Source organism: Pseudopodoces humilis, chromosome 14 (assembly GCF_049639895.1).
Source record: "Pseudopodoces humilis isolate 2021_Gansu_Grassland_sample_001 chromosome 14, ASM4963989v1, whole genome shotgun sequence".
Taxonomy (NCBI): Eukaryota; Metazoa; Chordata; class Aves; order Passeriformes; family Paridae; genus Pseudopodoces; species Pseudopodoces humilis.
The window spans coordinates 345,751-367,897 of NC_142213.1; the positions used below are offsets into that span (position 1 = coordinate 345,751).

At 50.3% G+C, this 22,147-nt stretch overlaps 1 protein-coding gene across 4 annotated transcripts in view; it reads right to left on the minus strand.

Annotated features, from left to right (window-relative positions):
- The window catches only part of ZFHX3 (zinc finger homeobox 3), a 123,003-nt gene that overhangs the window by 35,548 nt on the left and 65,308 nt on the right, over window positions 1-22,147 (minus strand). For all 4 annotated transcript variants that reach the window (XM_088062106.1, XM_088062104.1, XM_014260511.2 and 1 more), the window contains exon 4: window positions 19,222-19,453. In XM_088062106.1, the coding sequence (XP_087918232.1) occupies window positions 19,222-19,453 (232 nt within the window). The remainder of the gene's footprint in view (window positions 1-19,221; window positions 19,454-22,147) is intronic.

The following is a 22,147-nucleotide window of genomic DNA, read 5'->3' on the forward strand; positions in this document are numbered from 1 at the left end:
GATCCACAAACAAAAGCAGTGCCGATGCCAAGCTGAAGTTAATAGCCAACTTTAGCAACTTTGCAGCAAGGTATATCTTGAGAACATTGTAACTATAACAAAAATGAGCTATAATTAATTCATGTTTAGCCTTAGGGGCTGAATATGCACAGGAGAGCTCCCAACAACCTTAACCCATCATCCTCACAAACCACACTTAAATGAAACACTAAAATGTCCTCTTTCTGTTTAATTTTTTTTTTAAATATACAACTCCTACTCTGGTCTCCCTCTCCATGGTATTGCTCCAAGGAAAAGTTAATTAATGTCTTGCTGACCCTCTTTCTGCCCCTCCCCAGCTGTTTCCGAATCTCAGCATGTTTGGAGTTCTTTCAAGCTCAGCTAAAAACTTGGGAAAGCCGTAATTGCAGTGCCCTGGTTTACGGACAATTAAAATATCCCAGCAGCCCGCTGTAGCCCAAGTTCCCAAGACAGACATGGGGCAGTGGAGGGCAGTGGTGGGGCTGATGCAGGGCAGGGGAGCAGGACACTTCAGAGTTAGGGGCTGAGCAAGCCCAGGAGCCCTGAGAAGGACAGGGCAAATACACACAGCAGGCTGGACAGACACTTCGGTGCCGCAAGGGCAATACCTGTGCAGGTCCATTAGGCAGAAAAAACGGCCTGGCAGAGCTGCAGTACCAAAGTTTTTGGTGTGAATGGTCATGGTCTCACTTCACTGCAGAACAAGGGAGGCCATGGCAGTGAGACAGCCCCTCGAAGACAGAGCCCCACTGCCAGTCCTGTCAGTCGAAAGCCTGCAGAGTGTTCACTCCCACACCATCACCCCTCTGCCAGCTCCCTCAGAGCTCTCTGATACCACACAGCACTGGGGCTGCTGCAGGAGAGTGAAGTGAGCTCTTGCATGCACAACAAACACCTGCTGAGGAGAAGAGGGAGGGGGGGACACCCCACAGCTCCGCAGCCATGGAGCTGTCCTTGAGGGCATGCTTGAGGTCCCACATCACCCTGCACGGCAGGGATGGCCACAGCCTGGCCTGGGTTGTTCCTCTCTGGGTTTGGGTTAGTGGCACTGGCAAAACGTCAGTAATTGCTTTTCTCCTTGTACTAACGAGCTTTCAGCAGCAGCGACTTCAGCTTCCTGGAGCCAACAGCCCCTTTTTCTCCACTCTCTTGGCTTCGGGTAATTGAAAGCGACTGCAATTTCAGCGCTGGCTCTCCAGCACTCAGCTGCACCGGGAGGTCAGGGAATGTCAAGTGAAGCCTTTCCACTCACCTCCCCACACACCCCCACGGAGGCAGCACGTCCACGGCCCCGGGAACGGGCACAATCACAGGGGCTGCGAGCAGCCGGGGGAAGCCAGCACAGCCCCACTGCAGTGGGGACAGGCCGCCCACCGCGGCCTCGCACCACAATGAGCTGCAGAGGCCTGCTGACCCTGCACTTCTTTTTTTTCTCCCCTTTAATTTAAAGCAGCAGATGGGTTTCTTTTCAAGGAAACTATATGCTCATTCTTATTTTTTTTTGCAGCATCACAAAACCCTTTCCCCTGTGATGTCAATGTCCCCTGACACACACCAGGGAAGGATCTTCCAGTTGTCATCAAACCTCAAGTAACAACAGAGTATGACTGCTCCAGCTCCCAAGTGAAACACAGAGGATCGAGAAAAAAGGAAGAGCACAGAGCAGCTCCCAGTGAGACACGAGAAGGTACTGATGGCTCTCAAGCTGCCAGCCTGTGGCCAAGCAGGGAGGCAGCACCAGGTGGGCCATGCCAGTGGACTAGGAGGACAAAACCCTTCAGCCACCCCGGGATGGTGCTTGGTGCCTGCAGCCCCTGAGCCTGGCTCCTTCCCACTAACAAGGGCATGTCGGGTGCTCTGGGGACTGGATCCACTCCTGGAACCTGGAGCAGGGCGCATGCACAGGTGGTGACTCCAGCAGAGGCCTGTGATAAGAATTTATTTCTCTCAATTACAGGCGCTTGTCCCCAGCCTCAGTTCATCAGCACAGCACAGCCGAGTCAATGAAAGCCCTGTAACGCGCTAATCAGATGCACAGCGACTTCCCGGAGCTGCCAGCCGCTCCTAAAACAAGTGCCAACTTTGGGATGTGGGTTTCCAGTCCTGCCCTCTCTCTGCTCCCTGTGCTCTGTCTATAGCCAGGCCAGAGGTGGTTCCCCTGCCAGGTCCAAGGTGTTGCACATGTGTGTGGAGGGGCAGGTAATACAGTGGCTGTCCACTGCTTTATCACCATGCCCACAGTGGCCCTCTGTGCCAGAAACTTCCAAGGATGAATTACAGATTTTCAGATTAAGTTTTTGGGGTTCTATTTGCATTTGATATAAAGTACTTTTTCCCCTCAGCCCGAAACTGTCCTGAAATAACCGGCAAATGTCCTGAGCAGACAGAGAAGTGGTGGTCTAAATACCACCCTCACAGAGCAAATGTAAGATGAAAATGCCAGGGAAATATCACTGCTGAGTTCCCTTCTGGTGTCCTCAGAAAAACAGTACCTCTGCTTTTGGAAACCTCTATTGAAAGTGTCAGGCTGCATGTGGCAGGTGCAGAGGGAGGGCTGGGTGCCCAGGACAGGGTGATGTCCCCTGCTCTCTGGGATACCTCTGGGCTGTGGCCATTTGGTTTAAAATAAGCAAACAAACTGCCCATCCCCTCCTTCCCCATCCAGAGGGAGCCACAGGAAAAGGCTGTGAGCTCTGTGCTGTGCCCCAGTCTGGCACAAGCCATCCCTGCCCCAGCATCTCCACCAAACCTCCGAGGCACGGGGACACTCCCTGCAGCCTGCTCGAGAGACTATCGATTCAACACACACTTGGTGCCTTCAAAGTTGTTTATGATCAATATGCAAATTGCCCATGGCATCGATCTGGTATTAATTTTCAATTAGGGAATCCACAAGGGGTCTCCCAGGGTCAATATCCAACAATCCAAGGTAACTCCAGAGTGCAGCCTGTGGGACTGATGCTGCCCAGAGCCTAGGGATGCTCCTGCACCTCCTGTCCTGATCTCTATGGACAGCCCCGATGCCACAGTGGTGCTGGCACCTGGGGCAAGCCCCTGGCAAGAGGATTTAGGCAGCAGCCTTCAACCTACCCGCTGTGTTACCTGTGTTAACATTGTGACTGGTACTGGTGGCATGGGAAAGCCCAGTGCAGGGCTGTGCACAGCAGCATCTGCAGTCGGCAGCGGGTTCAGGGGTTCCAGCAGCTTCTCAGGGACAAGAACTCAAATGCTGCCTTACACCATGGAACACAAGTTAGGAAACCTGAGAGTCTTCAAAAACACAGAAGTGGGAAAGGTGCCCGTGTGTTACACAAAGGTTCCAAAAAGTGAAAGAAATAACTGAAAATACCTTGAAAATCTAGAGAAGCACACCCCTTCCCAGCAATGTGACCTATGCCACCAGCCACCCACCCAGCTCCCTTGCTTTGGGAGTGCTGGTGCTCCGAGCCCTGTGGTTGCACTGGAGAGGGGATGTCCCCTCCACACCAGAGAGGTGATCATGTCTCCTTCCTACAGGGGAGGTGATGTCCCCTGTGCACCAGACGGCCTGTGCCCACCCACGGCTCCACCACTCACTGTGCTAACCAGCACATTAGCTACCCAGGCTAATTGGTTTATGGATAACATTAATTACCATGTTGCTCATTAATGGATGAAATCTTTATTGGTTCCATTGATCAGCGGGACTTGTTAGCCGGCCTCCTAACCAATGGCGGATGTAACAAGCTCTCTTATTGGCATATCAATTAATGCAATCAATTTCTGGCCAGCGGCTGCCATCGCTTCCCTGCTTGTTAGACTGGGGGAGACAGAGTCATGTCAAGTAAGCATTTATTTAAAGGGTTTCTAATTCTTCTTGAGCTGACTTCCCAGCAGGCTTTCTGCCACACAAGGGTTTTCTGCCTCCAGAGACCTTCCCCTTTCCTCCCCTGCAGAATCAGATCTATGACAGTCCCTGCAAACTGAATCATTTCTGTGAAAATATTTATCGAGTCTGGCGAGTAGGAACAGCCACAGCCAGAGGTACAGGATTGACAAGTCAGACTGTGCAACTATCCCAATTTAACACACTGGGGAGATTGGCAGGAGCACAAAGCTGCTCCCCAAGGACAGATGGGCTCACCAGCCATGCCACAAAGCCCTCCTGCACATGGATTAATGCTAATTCCAGGGTCAGTTCCCCAAATTAGCATCATTTTGTCAGGGAACAACAAGCCCTGGATACTTCTGCCCTATCCCACCCCCCTGAGCAAACCCAGACAGTATCACATAAGGCTGCACCCACATCCCAGGTGGTGCTTGCAGCCACTTCCTCAACCTGGACAAGGAGAGTACAGTCACACTGCTCATGGGAGGAATTAGCTGGAAAACCCATGGAGAAATGCCACGGGCTTATGTGAGCCTGCCAGTCTTGGCAGACCAGTCCTGAGGAAGGTGGCACAGGGGATGCCCAATGAAGCAGCACAGAGCTGGTCATGGTGTGACAGAGACTGAGAGATCTGAGCTGTTCCCTCCCATGAGCAAGAAGGGGCTTGCAGGTAACTGGACAGGAGGCCAATGATGTTCACAAGGAGTAAGAGCCTCTGTTCTGACTTCCAGATGTTTGTTCTGTTTTCTTTTGGTATGTTGGCCAGAGTATGCTCACACAGAGCTCAAATCCCATCCTACCAGGCTGAGGTTACCCTGCTGGCAAGAGGCCCCATGTACCCACAGCAATTCTTCCTGGCCTGATCCCCACTCTGGATCTTCACCCAAGTGACTGTGTAGGAAGGATCTTCCCCACCAAACACAATAATAAATCAAACTTTATCAGAGCGGAGCTATAAATCTGTGAGGACTCCAATAATTTCTAGCCATGGGAATAACACCACAAAAGTACTTTTTAAACTAATTACTCAGATTCTGAAGTGCTGCCTTAATGAGCCTTCCTTCTGCCCAGAACTTGCTAAGAGAAAAAAAAAATCTACCTTCAGTACAGTAATTACTGCTTTCCCCTTCAAACTTCTAACTGGAGATCAATGCTGCATTTTAAGACTCATTGATTTACAATTAGCCTGGCTTTCCTGCTAAAGTGTTTTTAAAGTAGAGTTTACCTTTATTTTATTTTGAAATCTCAAAGATCTGGTTCTTAGGTTTTACATCCTCACGAGAGGTGTGCTGGGGGCTCATAAGGAGGCAGGCACACATCAGAACAAGAAAAGAAAACAGGCTTTGTTAGGCTGAGATTAGAAATAAGAGACTGAAATATTTAAGGGATAAACATGAAAAAAGAAGAAAGAGGAAAAGAAACAAAGCTAGAGGAAAGGAAGAGAAAGTGGAAAAATAAATGTAATTGCAAAGAGACATAAAAATAAACTTCAGGCTAAGGAAGGAGGGTCACTGCTGGGTGGCTTGGAGCTCTCACTGCTCTGTTGTTCATCAGCATCCTCAGGAAACTCAGCAGCAGCTTTGTGCATCTCTGCAAAACAAAGCCCTGGTTAAAAGCAGTGCATGGCGGGGCGGCGCTTGCACAGCCCTGGCTGCTGTGCAACCTGTCCCGTGAGGAGAGCACGAGGAAGTGAAGCCATTAAGAATTCCATGCTGATTGCTTCAAACATGTTTTCTCTATGCCATAAAGATAATAGCCTCACAGATATATCTGCCTGCTCTCTCCTGCCTCCTCCCATCCCAACATCATCTGTTTGGCATCCCCTGCCCTGGGCTCCCAGTGCTGCAGCAGCTGGACACTGGGACTCACAAAGGCTGGGGGGTCTCCACACCTTGGAGATCCTTCAGACCCCAGCAGAGACAGCTCTGGCCAGCCTGTCTGAGCAGGGCCTGGGCTCAGGGGCCTCCAGAGGCTCTGCCAAGCCGTGCTGCTCTAGGAGGCTATGACCATTTCCAGAGTGTTGTAGCACTGCTTGGTTCTGACTCATTTCTGCAGGAAATGAGCTACATTGGACAAGCCAGTTTGGCCTTCGCCTCCTACTTCTCCCTTCAAATCCAGCATTGGGAAAGTGTTCTAGGATTAGCATGAGTAGTGACCCAACTGGAGACAGCCAGAGGAGCCAGGAGGCAACGGGAACCTCTGGCAAGGGTTTCCAGTTGTGAGGCCACCTCAGCAGTGCAGCCTGCCCCTCACTTGTGCTCTCACATATTTTATTCTTTTCTACTGTGGGGTCCCAGGTGCCAGTGGCAGATGATGATCCTGGAGTGATGAAAGCAAAGCAAGAAAATAGGGAAGCATCTCTGCTTTTTGTGTTGCATTTTAGAGAAAGCTGCTTAGCCCCATTTCAAAGACTAATATGAAAAAAGTGCAATTAAATCTTCGAAAAACTGACAGATCAGCAAAACAAAACCACCCGGAGGAGAGCACGATTGAGCCTCATTAAGGAAGAGTTCAGTCTGTTTTTAAAACCTTTCTTAACATTTAGCTGGTACCACTCAGCAGCCGCCACTCCCAACGCGCCTGGTGCAATTAGTGTCAGAAGAGAAAGGAAAAAATCAGCCTAGGAAACAGGAATTAAAGCACCAGATCCAGGCAAGAGAAAAGGCTTTGGCTGTAGTAAAACCACCTAAATTTGGCCCCCTCCTCGGGGTCTGTGGCAGCACCCAGCCCCGCTCACACACACACTACTTACAGAGCATCGGGGCAAATCTGGGCTGTGCAGCCCCTGTGCCCAGCCCCTCCCTGTCCCCAAGCACTCTGCATGGCAGTCACATCCCTGGCGAGGGCAGGTTTACGACAGATGGACAGTAAATTACACTGACCTCAACAGCAATTACAGCCACTGCCTTGGACAATAAGGAAATGGAGACACAGGGACAAATCCTGGGCTGTCCTGGCCAGACCCTTGGGCAGGCGCAGCGCTAGCCCCACTCGCCGGCTCGCTGGCCCCACGCAGGACCCGACAGGCGACATCTATTCTTCTGCAGTGGGGGCGGGGATGAAACGCATGGGAGATAGAAAAGATGGCAGAGAGATGAAGCCATTTTATTAAATCAGGCAAATTCTAATTTATTCTGGGGAGATGGAGGAGAGAAAATGGATTCATTCTCAGCATGCACACTCCGTATCATCTGATCCAATCCTCACTGCCTCGCCAGAGGGGGAGGGGGCCTCGGCCGGCTGCAGTGCTCCCACAATCGGAGAAAAAGATTAAAAAATAGGATGATTCTCCTTTTGGACTGTACACCGGTCACACGGGAAAAGGCTTTCCCTGGGTGTGCGAGGTGCCAAGCCGTGCTGTCAGCCGTGCCTGGGTTTGGGGCTTTGCCCCTTGGAGATGTGGAACAGGCAGCACAAGGTCCAGGGCGCACCACAGCACATGCACCACACAGGCAAAGGGGACAGAGACACAGGGTGGGAGGAACATCCTGCAGGGATCCTGCACACTGCCATTTTTGGCGTTCAGCCAGCAAGCACCCTCACAGCTGGCAGGGTAATCCCATCATTCTTCACCAGTAAAAAGCTGGAATGAAAGCACTGAGGAGATTGGTGGAACCTGAGGTGCCTGAGGGCTCATGCCCTACTGCAGAACACCATCAGAACAGCACCCCTGAGGCACAGCAGAACAGCACCCCTGAGCCAAACCAGAACAGCACTGGTGTATGTGACCATGGGCACTTCAGGCTGCTCATGCTGCAGCCAGCACAGCGCTTCCACAGGTCTCAGCAGAACTCAGGAGCTGAGCTCCTCTGTGGCTCCAGCCAGTGCTTTGGGAGCCAAGGAACCCCAGATGCAGCCAGGCTGGAAGCCAAAGTGAGGGCATCCCTTGTGGTGGGATGGCTCAGGTCATTGGAAATGACATAGGGAACCCAAGGGCTGCCATGTGCTCTTGTGCTGGGGATGGTGGGTTGTGAAAGTCAGGTGGGGACACCTTGTGCACAGATGTTTCCATGGGAAGTTGTTTTCCAAGCTCTGTGTTTGCTGGATAAGTGTGATAGGCACAGCTGCCTGACATGCCAAGCGAAGCTGTAGAAATTCCCACTCTAGAGAAGAACACTGAACAGCACTGCACAGTTTTAGAACATGGTCTGAGTGAAAATGCAGAGGTTTGGTTAACCAGCACTGAGAAAAAGCAACAGAGGTCCTGCTGCAGAGGACAGCCATCTCTGGGACTCAGGGGAAAGACATCCTACCAAAGGAACGGACACCTGCTGCCCGCACAGGGGGCAAGGGCACTTTGGGATGCACACGGACAATGCTGCTACACCCAGACAAAGGTGAGATGCTGCTGCAAAAAGCTCCATGGGCACCAATGTACCTTCCATTCCAAAATTAACTAGAGGAAAATGAGAACAACACATAATTAATTACCAGTGGCCAAATAAGTCCAGAAAGACAAACAAGACCTTGGGTGAATGAGAAGAATGCCAACCCTGGCCAGGGTGGGTTGACCTGGGCAGAAATCATTCTAGTTGTGCTCGCAATGATTAAATGAACTTTTATCCAACATCCTTTCAAAAATGCTCCCCTGCAGGAGCCCCCCTCCCTAAAACCATCAACACCTTTCCCAGCTCAGACTGGGGCCTTGGGGGAACACCTTTGCAGGAGGGAAAAGGCCAAGAGTTTGGGGAGAGGGGCCAAGGTGCAGCACCTGGAGCACAAATTCCAAATACGAGAAATTCCTGTTTTGCATCCAACTCCAGCACAGGCAGTGAAGCTGATTTTATGACTTATTTATTTATTTTGTCTTTGATGAACAGAAGGTTAATATAAGAACAACTCCTTGGCAAACCTTTAAGGGTAATTCAAGCGACACTGATGTGAATCAATGTTCCCTTTGTGAACGCATTACTTGGCAGAAACTGGCTTTTTGTAACCCCCTTAAACCTAGCTGGCAAAACAAAAAGAGAAAAAAAAAAACGTCCTTCAAACAAAAGGATGAGGTGAAAATAAAGAGAGAGTCGACTGCACTTTATTCTCTTTCACAGAAGCAAATGGATTTGGTGCTTTTTATACATTAATCAATCAATATCACTGACTGTACATCAGCGGCGCAGCCAAGTTATGAATGACCTTTCTGGCAAAGAGGACACTTTTAATGCTCATAAGACTGCTCATAGCTTAGCAACTTTCCGAATTTATGCCTGCATGATTACCCCTCGGAGGCAGGCGCCCGTGAGCGCCGCGCTGGATATGACAAGGTTAGTCCTTGCCAATTTGTGCAGAAGGAAGGGGCTGCTGCCCGCATGGGGCTCGCTGGAGACGGGTGCTCATCCTGCCTGACAGGTCCTGGGGAGCACAGGAGACCAGCAGGCCCCTGACCCTGCCAGACCAACACAAAACAAACTGTGAGTGACCCTCCTCACCACACACAGAGGGAACAGGAGGAGCCAGGGCTAGGTGCTGTGGAAGGGAGAGGTGGCTGCAAGCAAAGTGGAGCGGCTGGCGGCTGGCGCTGAGCATGGCTGGCAAAGGCCAAATTAATCCCATTGTTTGGCCACAAAGGAGGCAGCAAAGTAGCAGTGGAGGCCAAGGAACAATCCCAAACACTCAGCCCTAATTCAGCCTTCATCAGCATGAAGGGGGGATGGAAAAGGCCAGAAATGCTTCAGCTTAATTGGTAACGATAACGAAATGCAAGAGCCGTTCCCAGAGAAGGTGAAGGCAGAGGTGGGAAGTCACATCGGGCTGTGCCCCGGGGGTGCCCTAACCCCAGGGAGCGATGGTGGGGGCCATGCGGGGCCCCACATGCATCATCCCACAGCAACATTGAGATTTAGGGGTTTGGACCCCAGGCTGGGGGGGCACTGAGTGGGGATGTCTGGAGAGCACCGTGCGGAGAGGTCAGCACATCCCTGCAGGCCAGTGGAAACCTATGCCTGACACACTGACAGGGGAGAAAGCACATGTGTAGAACAGAAACAAAAAACCCAAATCACTGCTATTTATTTAATGAAGTGCCCACACATGAATGAAAAGCCTGAACAGGTGTAGGAGGAAGTACAGAGAAGGAGATGGCTCAGGCTCTGAGCTGAAGGTGGCCTTCACAGGAGGATCCAAATGAAGGCTCAGTAGAGTCAGACCAACACTGCTTCTCTCACTCACCACTCCTGGAAGGACTGAGGAGGAAAAGGGAAAAAAATGCAAATTGGAAGCAAATACGGATAATAATTTCTCATACAGCTCCCAATTAACCTTCAGAACTTGTGGCCTCAAGAAATCATTGAGGTCAAAACAGAATATATGGCAAAGGCATTGAGATGTGCAACTCGGAAAAGCAAACTGAGTATTTGGAAGAAAGAGAAACCCTCTTGCTTAAGGGCATGAACTGAATTTTAGTAGGAACAAGGATGAGACCTCGATTTGGGTAGGTTATTATTTGTTTGCAGGTGCCCAGATTTCCTTCTGAAGCAGTCAGAGCAGGCAGGACACTGGTGCTGACAGGCACATTATTAGCCAATCTTAAGAGTTTTAGTGGAAAAATAAATGCATGTGGTAGCTCCTTCCCAGGCAGTTCTGGAGGATGTTAATGTCATCACCAGAGGATCAATAGACCTTGCAGAAGGGACAGGACACAAGTGCATTTCAGAAGTACAGGGCAAACAGAGGACCAGAGCAGGGACACAGGAGAGAGGTCCAACATGCACGCCACAGCACTGGGAATGCTGGAGCGGGCCAGGCCAGGGGTCACTGCCAGCCTGAGCCAGCTGCTGCAAAACCTTCTTTCACAAATCATCCCCCTGACAATGTATGGAATCTCATTTTGCCTATGGCTCGTACAGAAATAAAGGAATCCAACTCAGAACCCAAGCTGTATATCTTGCAATTAAATCTACAACCTACAGGTCAGAGATGGAGGAGAGCACTATTCTCATAATGTCTCCTCTGAACAAAGGTCTCAAAGCACTTTTTCATTTTGGGCAGTGCACTAGGTTTGCATGGCAAGGTTTGGGTAGCAGGGGGGCTCCTCCTTCAGTCCTGTCAGTTAAAGACCATCAGACATGCTCCTGCAGCAGAATGAACTATGAGAGAGCCATGGCAGGGACAAGGCAGGAAAGGAGCTTATGCCCTGCAAGGATATTCCCTGAAGAGGGGAAGGTGCAAGGACATTCTCTGGAAGTGCTGAGCATGACCCTGTAGACTTGTATCAGCTTTTATAAACAAATGGATCTTTTGCACAGGACAATGAAGCCTGTAACTCCAAATGGGCATGTTCGGTGCCAGCAGGCTTCAAACCCACCTTCCAAACAGGAAGGCACATCAGTGTGCTGCTCCAGGCCTCACCCTGCTCCACTGCTTACTTACAAACCAGTCAAACATCCTTGCTGACTCTGAACACAAAGCCTGTGCCCAGCTGAACGTGACTGACCTTTCCTTTCTGCCACTGTCCCCAGCCAGGGTGTCACTGGGCATGTCAGCAGGGAAAGGTACTGAGGTACCATCAGAACTGTGCTGAAGCTCCAGCCCCCCTCAGTTCAGGCCAACAGTGGAACAAAAGAAAACTCCAAACTAATACACCAAGAACAGCACAGCAGCCAGGCAACTCTCTTAACTCATTAACCTGGGAACACAGGAGGCGCATGTTCATTCCACAGATATTTAATTTGAAGCCCAGTAGCACAGCCAGGGAGAAAACAGAAGCACAGCAATGGCTACAAGAGTCAGACCTGTGGGCAGGTGCTGGATATGAGCTGCTGCAACACCGTCTGTGAAGGAAACATCATTAATCAGGGCTAGAAGTGGAGGAACAGCTGCTGCAGCATGTGTCTAAGGTTTTGGAGGGTTTCTTTTTCTTCATGTCACCAGAAGATCAAAGCAAGGGGTTGGGTCAGACACAGCACCTGAGCAGGAGCAGCACGGCTACGCTGGTGAGACCTTCACCAAGAGCTGAGTTTGCTGTCAGTGTGAATCCCATGTCACTCACATGGACATCTAACCTGCTCCAACACACCCTGGGACCACACTGTAGTACCTGCAATGTCTTCAAAGCTTTACTGAATCGCCCCTCACAGGGAGAGACCTGCACCACTGCAACAACCACCACCAAGTCCTCAGGAGAAGAGTTCCCTATTCTAAATCTGTGCAGGAGAAAGGGGAAAAGAACAGGGAAGAGAATCTGAAGGTGCAGTAGGCACCATGCACTGGGCATTGACAGCAGAGCTTCAGGAACAGAGTACCAAGAGGCAGGGATGCCACTCTTGGATCCAAGAGAAATGGAGCTCAGGGAGATGCTGAGCTCTAACAGCTGGGCTTCAGTCTGGCTCTGGAGTTCGCTTGAATACAGAAAAAAGCAGAGAAGAAGAGGGACTGGGAGCCTCATAGCGTTGTACTACAGCATCTGGTGATACTTCCTCCTTTACTTTTCCTAAGTGGAAAGGGCTTTAAGATGCAGTTGAACAAGAAAAACATTCTAGAACAAGTCAGCTGTCAGAGCTTCCTCTCTTTCTGCTTAATGAAAGCCATGAGCTCCCCAGGACAAGAGGTGGCTGGAGTGGGATGGAGTTTCTGGGATTCCTGGTGCTGCAGCCGCGTGCCTCCCCAGCCGGCGCTTCCTTCCGCAGGCGCCTCCCGCTGCCGCTTCATCAACCAGATGCTTGAGGCTTTGGGTAGGCTTCTGTCACGGCCCCCCTTTACCAGGGGTACAGGAAAAAAGTCACAACCAACTTTAATAAAAACAAAATTAAAATGATCAAACCTTTCATATCCTTTCGAGATTATCTCCTCGCTGCTGGTCAAAACAGAGCTAAGGCACAACTGCTCTTGACTTTAAACTCAAAACCAACCCCAAAAAATAAAAAGAAACAAACAAAGGAAATCTCCCTCTGCCAGATATTAAAGAGAACCAACTTTATCCCTGCATTCTGTAGAGCCATACCTCAACAGCCCCATGGGGTCTCAAATGGAAAAGGACAGAGATGCTGCTGGGATGGGAATGGGGTTCTCCGAAATTTAGGTGGGAGAAAGGACGCAAGGAGGGGACAGAAATTATGTTACAGGGCAATACCAGGAAAGAAAAGACTGCTGAGAGTTTCTCAAACTGCAGGATTCTCCTCATGTCCTCAGGCCTTCTGAAGGAGCCAACTGAGTGCAGCCACCCTGATCCACGGCTGCCAGAAACACCTTTGCTGGATTTCAATGACCATTAAAGCAATGTGAAACTAAAGCAGAACCAAAAGCTTCCCCCTGTCTCTCTGCCCAGCCATGGAGGAGAGACTCTGACATCTGCCCGGCCTTGGGATGGCCCCCAGTGTAGAGACCTTGCCAGGAATACTGCAATTCTGTTAGGAGCTTGCTGGAAAGGTAAAAGGTCCTGAAGCCATTCAATCCATTAAAAAAATGAAAGAATTCCAAGGTTCAGCAGAACAACAAAGGGGAAGGCAACACACTGTCCTCTAAATGAACACATGTGACACAAGATCTTGGAAAACAAGAGATAATCCTGCATGTGGGGGCTGTTGGTGGGGTTGGCAGGGAGATCAGAAATGCTGCAGTGTAGGGAACTGCAATCAATCAGCGCAATACGCACACTGCCCAGGGCTGTTTGCCTCTGCTGCTAGGCCACATATGCTATGCACCATGGGTGAGTGTTTTCTCAAAACAGGACAATCCCTCGTCTCACTCCCTTGTGTCTGAGGAGATGACAGGAAGGGATTTCCACCTGTGACAACAGAGCTGCTGCACACCCCCAGCTGCAGGACACGGCCCCGGAGAGGCCGGGTGCACCTGACAGGGTCCCCAACGCCCCCGTGCTGCTTGCCCAGCTCTGACCCTGCACATACTGATGGCTTGGCTGCATTTACATGCAACACTTTGGAAACAAAGCTGTGCAGGCTGCTGCCCTCAGGGATTAGAGATCACATACGGAAAAGGCAGTATCAAGTTTTGGAGAGTGAGAGGTAAAAAGCCCAAGAGATGGGGATGAAGCTGGGCAGCACTTGGTGTTTGCACACAGGAGATCAGGCTGTAACATGGGTTGGCAGATTATTAAATGTGTCAATCAAAGACAAGCCTGGAAATTACTTCCCAGCCCTCTGCAAGGGCCACACGTTTCAGACATGTAAGTGCAGCATCATCAGCAGCGCCAGAGCTGCAGAGTGGCTTTGACTGGCAGATGCTGTAGCATGGACTCCGTGTGCTCTTTTCCTGCAGGCACCACACAGTTGATCTGCTTTGGTACGTTTTTAATTGCTGTGTGAAATCGAGTCCCATGAAAAACTGGAGAGAGATTACAAAGCAAACTGGTGATTTCTTTCTGAAACCCTCCATTACCTCCAGCAGAAGCTGGAGACCGACAGGCGTTGTTAAGAATGACCACACTGTCTTTAATGGAGACCAAGTGGAGGACATCAGATCCCACTAAATTTATTTTAAGCGGGGAGAAATGTAATTTGTCACCACCAACTTTTACTTCAAAAGTCTTAAAGTTCTACTGGAAGCAAAGAGTCTGCTTTCATGAAAAATGGACCCCAAAGGCACATCTCACACCCCTGCTGTAACAAACTCCATTAATAATTACTCCATGCTTGATGATGGCGAAGGAAAAATGCCTTACATGGTCGCCCACTCTTAAAGGTGGGAAAATAACCTGATGGCTCCCTCACAGGAGGCTTTTGTGGAAGATGCCCTCCCCTTTTCTTCACCATTTGCTTCATTTTACAGATGGGCTGGTGACAGTTCCCTAAGCAGGAAATGGCCACGGAGGGAAGAGAAGAACTGGAGAGCCTGGACAGTAGAGAGGGGACCAGAGAGCAGTGCCTCAGTCTCGAGGAAGCAGATGAGTTATTAGGACATGCTGCAGGACTGCCAAGTTTGGAACTGACTGGGCTGGCATCAAGACTCCCTTTTGAGAGAAACCTCACACTGCAAGCCATACCCTGACCAAACAGGCTCCCAGGCACAAGGGACCTGCTCCTGTCCCCCTGCTGGTGATGCCTTCGCAGCCCTGGGGCAGCCACAGAACTGCTTGTGAGAGGGAGGAGCACGGTGTTTCACAAGGCTCCGTGCACAGAGGTGCAGCAACCACATGAACACCCTGCTGTCTCCAGGTGACACAGACAGAGTCAGGCTGAGCTGTGATTCTGAGGTTGGGAACTACTATTTTTAAACCACGTGGGGTTTTCTCATCTGAACACTGCTTTGGCTGTACCACAGCTCTGTTTACATACTCGGTTTCATTAAAGATTCACATCCTGATTTCAGTCTGCAGCTCCCAACCCTTCAAAAGGTCAAACTCTGAAACAAGAGGGAGATGTGGACAAACAGTGCAGCTCAGCCTGCGGGGCAGAGAGAGGGGGAAAGCAGGGGCTCTGAGGCATGCCCCCCCTTCCAAGGAGCCAGCACCTTTCTAGGGGTTCTCAGAGCAGAGTTCTGCAGTAAAGGTATTCCTCAAAGTAACTGTGATCCACCTGTTTGGAGCAGGGAATGTTGGAGCTGGTCCCCTGCTGTGGCTGGCAGAGGGGGCTCCAGCAAGGCTGGGCACAGGGGCAGATGTGACCTCCCCAGCCCCCCGAACTACCAGGACAAAGGGGCTGGTCACAGCATTTGGTGTCCAGCAAGGGCTGCCAGAGCACCAGCCCTGCTCCTCCTGCAAGGGCCCCAACAAGAACCCTGTGCTGGAAGGAGATGATTGCCAAGGATCTGGCAGCAATGAGAAGGATTGCTGGGACAGCACGGCACCACAGGGACTGTCCTCTGCAGTGAGGTGGGGAGAGGCTGGTGCAGGCAAGGAGCATGGACACCTGACAGACACCTAAAGGATGTCTGTCCCAAACAGTGGGGAGAATGGGCAAAGGCCTCCTGCTCCTCCCACACAAAAACACTATGGAAAGGGAGAGTAGAGATGGAAAACAGGAGGAGTCAGGAGAAACAGGTAAAGGAGGAAACACGTTAAGTGTGACCAGCACTTGCCCAGGGGGACACAGGCTGAGCAGTGGGGGCCCAACAGCCCCACCTACACGGGGGCACATGGAGAGGAATGCGATGGGGAGAGCAGGGGCACCGTGTGCTGGACACAGAGCACAAATCCTGCTCTGGCCAATGACCCTGTGCACGGCTGCCCGAGCTGCAGAGAGGGGTGTGGTGCTTGAGGCCTTCTGGGATGAAAGAAACACTTCCAAAGTCAGAATGAAAATTCCATGCAGGTTGTTTCACATTTGTTTCTGTCATTATCTAATGAGCTGTAAGTGCATTCATCCAACATCTTGAGAACGTTTTGGTTTTTATTATGGTCACTCTTTCTTCACTTTTTTCTTCTCTAAACCCTCACCATTAAAAATCAATTAGCTTATGGGTAACATTACACAGATGCTGCTGCAGCAAGGGGCTGCCATCTGCAGCGGCAGCAGCCCAGATACCACAGCAAGAGATGTCCAAAAATACCCTGAGAGGACAATACCCCCTTCCCTGAAGCTGTGTTCTCTCTGATCAACAAAACAGCTTAACTTCCAGCCGTTCCCCCCATCCCTGCGTAATGAGCACACTTCTCAAAGCAAGCAGAAAAGTTTAATTGTCTTTAATTATCCAGTTCAAGGAGGATTGGGTTTCCTGTCTGATGTCCATATAATTTCCCTGCCAACAACTTTGTCATCCCTTTACTGGAAGTGAAGGTCAGATCCTAAAGCTCTTCCCCAAAAGACACCCAGTTTTTGGGGAGGGCTGAGGGGCTGGCACAGGCAGGGACAAACGTCCCCGTGTCCCTGGAGCGGCTGCTCAGGCTGCCTGTGCTTCTGCAGGGTGGGAGGGAGTGAGTTGCAACTAATGTGCAATCAAGAACCATCACAATTACAAATGTAAATGAACAGGCAATTGGCACTGACCTTTGCAGATTGTTAGAGGACTAATTAAGGTGTGATCAGAGCTCTCTTCCAACAGATTGAGATGCATCTACACAAGCAAATATCTCCTCACCGTCTCCAGACAGCACTGCTCTCTTACATGCTTGCACACAGCAGCGAGGAGGTACACACAGAGCAGGTACACACAGAGCAGGTACACACAGAGCAGGTACACACAGAGCAGGTACACACAGCGTTCAACCCCAGCACTGTGCACAGCAATGGGATGGAGCAGGAGGGGAACAGGGCAACTCCACTGCATCAGATGAGGCCGCAGGACAGAACAGACCACTGCACCTGGACTGCAGCAAAGCAACAAAAAAAGTCACCGTCCCTTTGTGCCCCAGCAGAGATGTGTCACAGAGCAGGGAAGTGTCATGGACAAGTGTCTGTCAAAGTGTCTGAGCCTGATATCTAATACCACAGAGACACCTTATGAAAAGGCAGTAGGGAAAAGTCCACCCAGTGGTCAGAAAACAACAATAAAAACCTTGATGGGGACACAGGAGGGATGCTGTTAGAGAGCAGGAGGAGACACAGGGCACAGACTCCCACTGTCCTGTGCCCTGCAGCTGAGCGTCCCCACACCTGTGGGATGTAATGGGATCAGGATGAGTGGGAATGGGAACACCCCCTCTCCCCCTTGGGGTTACAGCAGCTTCTCACCCAAACCTGACTCCCATCCCTGCAGGGATGCCTGGCCCAGCAGGCCAGTGAGGTGTCCCACTTCAACCAGCTCAACAATGGGCTCAAGGAATGTTTGAAATTAAGTATCTCAGCTTAACCGACCCAAGATACCTCCTTTGCCTTCTGCATACAATATCCTTGCTTGTATTCACAGCCTTTGAAATAAAATATGATCAAGAAATTGTGTCTTGTTTGCTGTCAGTTTTTGTTGAAGAACCAACAAGATTAAAGGAAATTAAAATATGTGTAAATCAAGCTTTCCTTTCAGTGACTTGTCAGGACTTTTATTTCAAAAATATTACATTTTTTTTAAATGGTCACTAAACAGCTTTCCCTCCCAGCCAGTCAGCTCCTGCCCTCCAAGTACCTGCCATGTCCTAATCTGGGTGGCCAGATGGGAAAGATAAGGTTTGTACAGTGAAAGACAAGGCAAACAGAAATTTCTAGAGCAAATAAGGTTTTCAAGGTTGTTCTGTCTATCACAAAGGGCACGGATGGCTTCCCCTCTCTGCTCATTTTGCATTTCAGCAGCTCACAACCCAGCCCTGCCCGAAGAACCCTTTTGAAAGCTCCGGGCTGCTGTGGCAGCACCGCGCTCTCGCTGCCACTGTGACCTTTGGGAAGCCTGTTCCATGCTCTCCACTCAGCTGGGCCGCCAAGGTCACAGATTGGCCACTTTTTTCCACAAGACTGAATTTAACTCTTAATGAAAAATCTCCTGTCTCACTCTTGGGGTATTCTGGGTTTATTTCACATTCTCATTACTCACAGGCACAACAGCAATGAGACCCAGATGTGAATTCAAGGGAATTTCTGAAAATCCCACACGTTCTCTCTCAGCTGCTGCTGCTGCTGTCCCTTCTCAGCCCTTTCAGCCAAGATCACCTTCCTGGTTTCCATGTGCATTCACTCCAGTTCCCCAGAGTGGTTATTTGTAGGATTCACCCATTTTCACAGCAGTCATAGAGAAAAGTCCTGCTTGAAGCTCTAAGGGTATTTTGTGAAGGCTTTTGCTGGCACACCCCAGCTCCAGCACCGTAGCACCTTGACAGCACCCAAACCAGCTGACCCAGGATGTTTCTCCTCCCCTCCAAAGAGGGCTTCAGGAGATCTGGATTTCTCAGAACATTAAAAACGTCTCAACCCTTTACATGACTAAACAAAGTACCATCTCTGCTCCATCCAGCCTAACTGCTCCTTTTAGGCACACTAAATCTTGCTGGATTTGCAGCTGCAATCCCTGTCCTATGACCTGCGTGAGCAAATGTTTCATGCAAGCCCTTCACTTTATTTACCTTATCAAGAGACATGGAGAACAGACATGGAAAACTCGCATGTCCTGCCCACCCCTTTTGCCCAGCTCCTTCTCCCAGTCCAGAGTGGCTGAAGTACCAGAAATCAGTGCCAAGCTGGCACAGCTTATGCTGGTGCTGAGGGCATCACTTGACTCACTGCAAAACATCTCCTGGTGCCCTGGTTTGTTGAGCTGTCCAGACATGATAGTATCTTTAGTTGCTCATACAATATTCCAGGGTTTAAGACAACCTGAACCAACACACACACCTCAACACCCCAAACCCCACCTCAGGCAGGTGGGATTCCTGTAATTATCACTGATAAACTGCACCAGCCCACAGCAAGGAGGAGAAAAGGAGCACCACCAAGTTTGTCGTTCAACAGCACAGTGGGTCTGACGCCACTTGCCCACCCCTGCAGCGCCCGCCCCGCTCACGCCAAGGCAGCAGCACTCACCGGCCTCGGCAGCTGGACACTTGCGTATGGTGAAGATCTGTCCCAGGTCCTCCTCCTCTTCAGGAAGACCTTTCTGGAGGCGCTGTAGCTTCCGGAGGCTTTCACTCCGCTGGTGTTTCATGGAGCGCACGTGCTGGATGAGGTTCAGCTTGGCCTTGGTGGAGTAGTTACAGAGGACGCAGTGGTAGTAGCAGCTTTCACCTTCCACCCCGCTCTCGTGGTGCTGCAGGTGCTGTGGAGAACGAAGCAGAGGAATGTCAATGTCCTTTATCACCCCCGGTCTCCTGGGTTAGTCCACTGTAAATTGATAAAAGCCTCCTGGGAATTAGTTAAGGAGCCACACTTTAACACAGATGCAGTGAGACAACACCTGTTTATTCTCAGGGTATTACACACTCTCCTGCTGAAGAGCATGAAAACCAAAACACACCAAAATGGGCACAAGTCACAGATGGACACAGACAACATCATCTCCCTGAGTGAGGGAAAGCACCAGACTCAGCAGTGATACATGCTCACAACACACTCAGGGCTCATTCCTTCACACTCAAAGCTTGTTCTGGGAGGGGATCCAACTGCATAACAATCTTATATTTGGTAAATTCTCATGGAAAGCCAGGAAGAGTAAAACCAAAGCAACCCTAGAACACAACAAACCCATTAGATAGAGAGATCCTGGACACAGTGTATGGAAGCAGAGTACAAAGCCATCCTGTCCATCATCCAGCTCTCCACCCTCTGGCAGCCAGGTTTTACTCCCTTGGCTCAGGAAGGAAGCAGCAGCCTGGCCTGTAAGATGGCAGTGACAGAGACCTCAGCTGGAAAGCCAAAGGTGAGGGTGCAGCCAGGTACCACCGAGAGAGGCCAACACCTGGAAAAACCCTGTCCCCTCCCAAGATGTGCGGTCACAGCCAATACAGCTAATTCTGGATTATCATACCACAGTCATTTGGCAAAACCTATCAATCCCCTGGATCAGAGGTCTGTGCCTCTGGGGAAACAAGCAGCCATTTCCTGTCATGGATCCCACAAACATGGAAATAATTTCTTAGAAGCAGAGGGGAGAATTCACCCTGCACAGCCATGCTGGCTGCCATGGCACAGCTGCTGTCTGTTCCTCTTGGGCAGTGGGACGTCACAGGAACTTCCCCAATTCCACAGTCAGGGCGTGTCACTAGTTGAGAAAAAATTAATACCAAGGTGAAACAACAAGAGATCCCTCAGTGAAGGCCTTTGGTGTTTCCACCCCACACCTAACAGTTCAGCTGTGCAGTACTCCCTGCCAGCTCCTCCCATCCAACCCCCAAGACCTCCCTGAGTCTTTGTGCCATCTCATGGAACTCTTTCCTCACCACACACTTGGCCTGAGGCACAAGTATAGTGATTTGGACACGATCTTGGGGTTTGTCAATCAAAAATATTGCCTACGTGCAGCCAGGACCTTCTGGTAAAAAATTCTGATGCTTATTATCTCAGTTACAGCTGAGATAAGATTAAAGACACATATTACCCAGCGCTGTGTGCCTTGCTCACATGGAGGAAGGAGAGCCCTCTGAGTCTAGGAATGATTAAAAATAGGATATGAGCTGATGCTGAAGCTTCTGATTGGAAGAGTGAGGAAAGAGAATAAATGTATTCGAGATCTGGCTAATTAGACTAGCCTCTTCTGGGATCACGATGTATTTAATTAAATTCACTGTAATATTTGAAGAATCCACGAGGGCACTAATCCCACTGGTGCCCTCAAAAGATTTTTTTCCTGTTTTGCCTTATAAGAACTTCTTCCTCATCTCATTTCTATTGTTTGCATGCGTTACCCTCTTCCTGAGCCAGAAAAATGGCTTTAAGGCATGAAAGGTCAGCGAGCCCGCCACAGGAGTCGCGTGCCCATCTCCGATGGCGCAGCCTCGCCAGCCTGGCTCTGCCCTGAGCCCTGCCACAACCTCCCTGGCCCGTGGTGCTGCAGGCCAGGCCCTGGCTCCAGCAGCCACACCAGCCCTGTCCTGGCCAGGCACAGCGGGGAGGCCCCATCCCAATCCCACAAACCCTGCACCGAGCTCGGGAAGTGCCCACGGGCTCAGCAGCAGCTTCTGCGCGGAGCCAGAGAAAAACCCCCAGAGAGCAATTAGAGAAAAATCCGGTCACGGGTTCAAGGAAATATTAAGGACATGGTCTCTGTGGAACCAGAGGCACAATCTGCACTGCTCTCATTTAAAAGGGGGTTTTAGGAAAACATTTATTTTAAACAGTTTAATAAATGTGTCTTATTTTACGGTCTTCTTTTGCTTCCTCTCAAACGTCTCCTGTGCTGGGGTCAGCCTCACCTGCCTACTGTGCTGGAGGAGTCAGGCTGAGGGTGCCACCAGCCTGGGCACAGCATCGCAGGCACCCGATTCAACCCATCCTCCAGCGGGGAAAAGGGGCAGTCCAGAGAAAGAAGACATGAGGGCCAAGCCGTGAGCTGCTGGAGGAGATGAAATGTTGTCCAAGTATGTGTAGTTATTGCCCATCACACTGTTAAACTTCCCCCTTGTGAGAATTTATCCGTATCACAGGAAACAAATTCAAAATACTAAACCAGAACCTTGTTAGAAGACAAATCAACTTGAAAATCAAAAGAATATATTGTTCCAAGGAAAACCAACCAAGTTCTGTCAGAAAACATTGATTTCTGTGAGTCTGAGGGGTGTTTGCCCCCTCCCTCTCCACAATAGGAAACTTCCAACATCTGGTTCTTCACGCATGGCATGCAAAATATTGATCAGGGTGAGTCAAAGCTACACTTTAAATCAGAAACAGAGGGAGGAGCGCTCTGATGGAAACCATACGGCTCACGAGTGCAGCTCCCCGGGGGACACGGGTGTTCCTGTACGGAACCAACTGCGGCTGAGCACCGCAGGCTCCGGGCACCCATTCCCACACACCC